Genomic DNA, 7,308 nt, shown 5'->3' with positions numbered 1-7,308 from the left:
GAGTACATTGACAGGGAGCTGCCAGAAATTCAAGCTCGATTCAGAAGCGGACATGGAACAAGGAATATCACTACTGATGTCAAATATGTCTTTGTTGAAAATGGAACACCAAAAAGATGTTTTCTTGTGTTTTAATTGACTACACAAAGGCTTTTGACTGTAATATAACAGTTAATTGTGTTCATGCAGATCCTGTACATAAACCAAGAAGTTGTTTGAACAGAAGAAGGGGATACTGCATGGCTTAAAATCAGGAGTAGGTGTGTACCAGGTTGTATGCTTTCTCTATACTTAGTCAATCTGTATGCTGAGCAAATCATCTGAGAAGCTAGAACATGTGAAGAAGAGTGCAACATTAAGATTGGAAGAAGACTCAGGAATCACTTGTGTTCTTCAGATGATACAACCTGGCTTGCTGAAAATAAAGAGGGCATAAATATTTACTTATGAAGATCAAAGACTACAGCCTTCAATTTGGATTGTACCCAAATGTAAAGAAAATGAAAATTCTCACATGTGAGTAAATAACATCATGATAAATGGAGAAAAGATGGAAGCTGTCAAGGACTTGACTTGACTTGACTTACTTACTTTACTTGACTTACATAATCAGTGCCCATAGTAGCAGCAGTCATATCGAACAATATATTACATTGGACAGATCTGCTTCAAAAGACCTTTTTAAAGTGCTAAAGAGCAAAGATGACACTTTGAGGAATGAGGTGTGCCTGACCCAAGACATGGTATTTTTAATTGCCTCATAAAAAGTTGAACAATGAATAAAGAAGACCTATGCTGTGGGCTAATGTGTCAAATGCCAAGCCGTTTGAGCTGCAAGGTCGGTGGTTCAAGTTCACCAGCTGCTCCTTGGAAACCCTATACAGGGTCAGAATAGATTTGACGGCTCTTAATAGCAACAAGAATTAGTGCATTTGAATTATGGTGTTGGCAAAAAATGTTGAATAAACCATGAACTAGCAGAAGATTAAATCTGTCTTGGAGTAAGTGCAGCCAAGATGCTCTTAGACACAAGGATGGAGAGACTTCATCTCTGGTATTTTAGACATGTTATCAGGAGCGACGAGTACCTTGAAAAGAATGTTGTGCTTGGTAAAGTGGTGGTGGTTATGTGCCGTTGGAGTTGGTTCTGACTCATAGCGACCCCATACAGAGTTTCCGAGACTGTAAATCTTTGCGGGAGCAGAAAACCTCATCTTTTTCCCGCGGAACAGCTGGTAGTTTCGAACTGCTGATATTGCGGTTCACAACCCGATTCGTAACCACTATGCTACCAGAGCTCCTTTGGTAAAGTGGAGGGTCAGTGAAAAAGAGGAAGACCCTCAAGGAAAGGATCAACTCAGTGGCTACAGCAGTGGACTCAATCATAATAATGATTGTGAGGAAGGTACAGGGCTCGTCAGTGTTTGGTCGCTATGTATAGGAAACAACTTGACAACACCTAACAACACCATCTCGTATATATATTTGACTATGAAACGTTGTAAATGTTTTATAAAGTTATAAACAAAATTGAGTAAAAATAAAGACAAAAGGGCACTCTTAAAAATTAAAAGCAACATGAAAGAAATGACTCATATGACACATTGATGACTTAAATCATGACTGTCAAGAATGAATTATTTGAGACAGTCATTTGAAATACAGTCATTTGTACATCTTTTTGTTGTATGTTGTAGAGTCAGTTCTGACGCCATCTCCACATATGGCAGAATTGTTCTGCCTCATTGGGTTTCCTAGGCTATAATCTTTGTGGGAGCAAACCGCCAGGTCATTCCTCCTTTGGAGCTAGCTGTTGGCAGATTCGAGCTACTGATGGGTTTGAAGCACAGACCTTTCAATTAGCATTTTGCCACCAGGACTCCTTAAAGAAAGGAAGAGCTATAAAGAAATCATAGACTATTTACAGCGATCATATTGTTAGTAAGGATGCTGGCATTTTCCTTTTCACCTGGCCTTCCTTTGCTCTCTTTCTCTCTCCCTGCCCTTGCCTTTTATGCTGCTGGTCCAGGCTGGCATCTGAGGCAGCAGGATTGGCACGAGGGGGCAGGTGACTTCTTTCTCTTCCTCTGTCACACCGAGTCCTTCCTAACCCTGTCCCATTTCCTCACTTCCACACAAAGCTTGCTTTCTCCTGTCAGGAAACTGATTGGCTCTGGTTATGATGAATTTTTAGCTTTCTGTCTGAAGCCTTAGCTGTGTGTAGTTTGTGAGCCAGCCACATTCTCTTGGAGTAAATTTAGAAAAGTAGTGGAGCTAGAAGGCTGAACAGATTCGGAAGTACACAGTTATACAAATATATGTATATGTGTCATAGTGACACAACTCGCCAGTTCTTAGGCCTGGCTCGTTGGCATGTTGCCAGGCATGTATGTGAGGAACGCATCCAAACAAACCATTGAAAATTTCTGTTTTTTATAATTTTGAGTTTTCCCCTAAAGCTTGTAAAACTGGTTTTTCTTAGAAAACTTACCATCTCCTTCCATGCATCACCCTGGTTACTGTGATGCCCTCAGGGAGCAGCTTGATAAATCACATAACCCTGGTAGCTTTGGAACCAGTTCTAAGTATGCATATGTGAGGTGACATGCCACATTCCACCATATTTGCATGTATATACAATACGCATACTGCTGCATACAAATATTATAGCATTGTTAAAATGGGCTGTAGGTGGAGGTTAGGCTATAAATTATCATATAGGTGCTGCCACACCATCACAGGAGTATTGAAAAGAAGTACTGATTTTCTATAATGCTGTTACTAAAGCCACAAAAACACTTCCTATTTCTTCATTGATTGTTTATGAAACTAAGTTAACAAACGTGGTACAAATTCTTTTCTACTCAAATTGTATAATGGTTCCCTTTAATGTTTCTGTAGTGGTCCACAAGAACTGAGGCAGTGTATGCAAGTAGGTCTAATTTGCCTCCAATTTGACATGTTTGTTTTGATTCTTTTGGACCCGTATGTTGTTGTTAAGTACCGAGTTGGTTCCAACCCATAGTGACCCTGCATGGAGTTTCTAAGGAACAGCTGCTGAGCTTGAACTGCTGACCTTGCAGTTCCAACCAACTTTGCAGTCATGTTCATTTCACCTTGAACATGAGAACTAAATTGTTCTTATTGTCGTTAGGTGCCATTGAGTTGGTAACGACTCATAGCAACCTTATGCACAGCAGAACAAAACACTGCCCGGTCCTGGGCCAACCTCACTATTGTTGCCACTCTTGAGTCCGTTGATGCTGCCACTTGGCCAATCCATCTCACTCATCTCTCCATCTCAGAGAAAAAAGGGTCTTCCTCTTTTTCTCTGGCCCTTCACCGTACCAAACATGATATCCGTCTCCAGCAACTGGTCCTTCCTGACAATATGTCCGAAATATGAAAGACGTAGTTTGGCCATCCTGGCCACCAAGGACTAAATAGGCTATCCTTTTTAATAATATGGTGGCGCTGGGGGTTAATGTGCCAGACTGCAAAGCCATTTGAACTGCAAGGTCGGTGGTTCAAGCTCACCAGCCACTCCTCAGAAACCCTATACAGGGTCGCTCTGGGTTGGAACCGACTCAATGGCACTTAACAACAACAACATATGAATGATGGAGTCCTAGTGTGGCACTGTAATAAAAGCACTAGACTGCTAACTACAAGTTCAGCAGCTCAAACCCACCAGGCATTCCTCAGAAACCTTATTTAGGGTTGCTAAGAGTTGAAATCGACTTGCCAGCACTTATTAATAACAACAATATGAATGATAGTGATAGTTTCAGGAGTCCTGGTGGCACCCTGGGTTAAGTGTTGGGCTACTAACTGCAGGGTCAGCAGTACAAACCCACCAGCCGCTCTGCAGGAGAACGATGAGCTAATGTGTTTCCACAAAGATTTACACGTTGGAAACTGTGGAGCAGTTCTGCTCCATCTTGTAGGGTCAGAATCAACTCTACAGTACTGAGTTTTGTTATGTGATCATTTACAGTCTAATTTACATACATAGCACATTTCTAGTAACAGTACGTTGTTGTTAAGTGTCGTCGAGTTGGTTCCGACTCATAGTGATTCTCTATAGAGCTTCCAAGGAAGGACTGCTGAGTTTGAACTGCCGACCTTATTGTTCAAACCGACATTGTGGTCGAGTGCTTATCCTACATACAGAGCCACACCAGGATCCAATAACAGTATACTTATGAATATTTATAAGTATATATTGTATTTACATGTTATATTGTAAAATGCTCTATGCAAATAGAGCACTAGTTATGCAATCTCATAGACACATCTTTCGAACTGGCTTTAAAGTTATTGGTGTTCTGGGACTCATCAGCTGTCCCCTGAGGGGCCTCACAGTGACATTTTTATTTTTCCCAACAGCACAAACAAAGCCAGAATTGAGTTTCAGAACTGATAAGGAAGCTAGACTGACATGATCACCTTTGGGTCACAAGACAAGCTTGTACTTTTCCTAAGAAGTGTTTAATTCAGTCTCTTGTCTGAAGATCCAGTGGGGAGCCCTTGTTTGAAAAGATATGCAGAATAGCAGATAGGATTCTGGTATATTTAGAAGATGAACATAGACCAAGAAGTTTGTTAGGAAGCTTCATCCCAATTAAATTTCATCAAGAAATATTTTTAGGTTGGATTCTTAACAAGGAATGAACTAAGCTGCATGTTGACTTTTTCTGGAAAGTGGCTTCAGATTCAGATTTTCAGCTCACCCTTTTTTGTAAACTTAGGTACTTATGATTCTAATATACCTGGCTGAGATGGCGCCTCCATGCCCCAGACTTGTGTATTCATGGCATGTCTGTATGGATGTTTCTCAGTCATGTCCATAACAGAACTCTTCATTTTACCTTCCAAATCCAGTCCTCAGTGCCTCCCCCAGGTCAGTACAGGACACTGAGTTGGGACGCTATCTTTGACTCCTCCCTTTCCTTCACCACTTAAACAATAAATCCTTTCAGCTTATTGAAATATACCTCACACACATCTCCTTCTCCATCTTCACTACACATTTCCCCGTTTAAAGTGGCAACATCTTTCTTGTGAGCTGCAATAGGAACCTCCTGATTCATCTCCATTCTCCTGTGCCTCTCCAATTCATCCTCTACACAGCTTTTCCAACGAAATCTGGATCGTGCCCACTTTAAACCCAAATTCCTTACATTGGACCCTTGCCAATCTGGATTCCATTGCTATTTGATCCCTTTCCTTGGTGTCATTCATGGTACTGTATCTGTTATTCTAACCTTCATTTTGTACAATGTGAAATGTATGATTTTCAGGTGCTGATTGTGAGTTTTGTGTGTAGCTGGTGGAATGAATCTCTCTGTGCCCCAATACGCTGATTTCCACCATTCTGGGTGCACACTGTACATCTCTGCTTTTTGGAGGATGGGCACAGGAAGAAATGCCACAGAAACGTAATGATCTGCTCTTCTTGCTTTATTTCCAGCTAGCCTCAGTGAGGGAAAAAGTGAAGGATCTCCCAGGCCTCCGGGCCCAATTTGATGAGCTCTATGGGAAACTGCACACGTCTGGCCAGGTCACCACCCACACTTTGGATGCTATGTTGTGCCACACGCCCAGGGACAAGACATCCTACATGGACCTGTTAAACAAGAGACCAGTCAGCCGTCAGACTTTCCAGCCACTCAGCCAGGCCCTGTTGGCTGAGTAAACTCTAGGTTCATACCACCCACAGGTCTGAGGTGGAAAGAACCCTACTTCTAGTGAACCATGGACTTCATAAGGCATCGGGCATCAGCCCTTCAGCAGACACTGTCTTGACACTTGGTCCCCTCCCTTAATTTCCAAGTGCTGATCTGAGAAGTTATTAAGTGTGCCAGTGAACAGCTGAGAGACAAGCAAGCAGAAAACTCGGCTCCTTCAGAAACAAGGCTTTGCCTGGGTGGAGTGCTGAGTATCCTGGAAGGAATGTGGACTGGTCTTCAGTGCTGCCTCCAGGACCAGAGTGGAACCCCACAAGCACTGGCAGGAATGAATCCCACACACAGACAACTCTGATTGATTTTCAAGGGAGCAGTTCCTTGCAGGTTTCCACCTTTGCTGAATTTAGAACCCTATTCTACCATGTTAGGAAATAACCCAGGATGTTCCCACCACTTCTGTTACTGATACCAGTGATTCTGTGCATGGTACATGATTCCTCACGTTCCCATCTGCTCAAATGTAGCAACAGTTGTGAGGATGGCACAGGACGGGCAGTGTTTCATTCTGTTGTGCATAGGGTCGCTGTGAGTCAGAACCGACACCCAGTGACACCTAACAACCACAGCAACATGTGTAGCTGTACAGTGATTTGAAATTTACATTCAAGGTTGTCGGGTCAAATTTTCTCAAAAATAAGAAAAATAAAAGGGTTCCTAAAAAACTTCCTGAGATGATGTTTGTCTTACTTTCTCAGAAATACAAACAAAATTAGAGTTTAGCTTTCAGAGCTGATATGGAAGCCCAATTTAAATGATTACTGCTGTGGTCACAGGCAGGGCTTGTGCTTTTCAAAGTGTGTAAGTGCCAATAACACCACATCATAATGCTTTTGTATTGCCCAGTTTTCTATTGTTGTCTTGTTCAAATGCCATCGAGTCAGCTTCAACTCATAACCACCCTGTATAGAGTTTCCAAGGAGTAGCTGCTGGGCTTGAACCACCAACTTTCTAATTAGAAGTCCAGTGCTTATCCTACAGCACCCTATATGGCCCTGTGGTTTGTTTCCTTTGTCAATGATATTTTCTTTTCTCTCTTTGGATGCCGTATTTTTTTGTAAAGAACAGAACAAAGTTTTTCCTGTTTATGTGGATTCATCACTTAATGGTTTAAAACACAGCAGCTGGTGAGTTTCACCATCTCTGCTCACTTGTGTTGAAGAGAAACCCACAACAGCCCCACCTCAATTGTGCCTTTTGCCTCTGAAAGCCCACGGCAGCTGCGTGCTTAGAATTCTGCACCCTTCCTTGTGTGTGACTGCAAAAACTAAGGTGTGTGACTGCAAAAACTAAGTGTACTGTTCTTCTGAGGCAAGAATTGTTCATAGACTCAGGAATTTTTGAGTAGGAGGAATCTTCTGAGTCTCTTGGTTTAACTCTCTCATCTTTCAAGGTGGAGAGAATGACTTGTCCAAGTTGGCAAACTAAATTGAGGTGGAGCCAAGATGAAAATCCAGATTAATAGTCCTTCCCATTCCACCAGGTTATGTCTGCTCGGAGAGAATGAGAGAGTGGAATATTCGGAATTGAGTCAGGTCCCCAAAAGATTAGAGTTGTAAAT

At 42.0% G+C, this 7,308-nt stretch overlaps 1 protein-coding gene across 1 annotated transcript in view; it reads left to right on the top strand.

Moving 5' to 3' along the window:
* LOC102833373 (pentatricopeptide repeat-containing protein 2, mitochondrial-like) overlaps nt 1-5,698 on the top strand; it is a 48,789-nt gene extending 43,091 nt beyond the window's left edge. The window contains exon 9 of the mRNA XM_006875276.1: nt 5,474-5,698. Coding sequence (XP_006875338.1) covers nt 5,474-5,698 — 225 coding nt within the window. The remainder of the gene's footprint in view (nt 1-5,473) is intronic.
* The last annotated feature ends 1,610 nt before the right edge of the window (nt 5,699-7,308 follow it).

The sequence above is a fragment of the Chrysochloris asiatica genome, unplaced genomic scaffold (genome assembly GCF_000296735.1).
Source record: "Chrysochloris asiatica unplaced genomic scaffold, ChrAsi1.0 scaffold00316, whole genome shotgun sequence".
NCBI lineage: Eukaryota > Metazoa > Chordata > Mammalia > Afrosoricida > Chrysochloridae > Chrysochloris > Chrysochloris asiatica.
The sequence above is the reverse complement of the archived record's forward strand: the minus strand, read 5'-3'. Positions and strand labels throughout refer to the sequence as shown.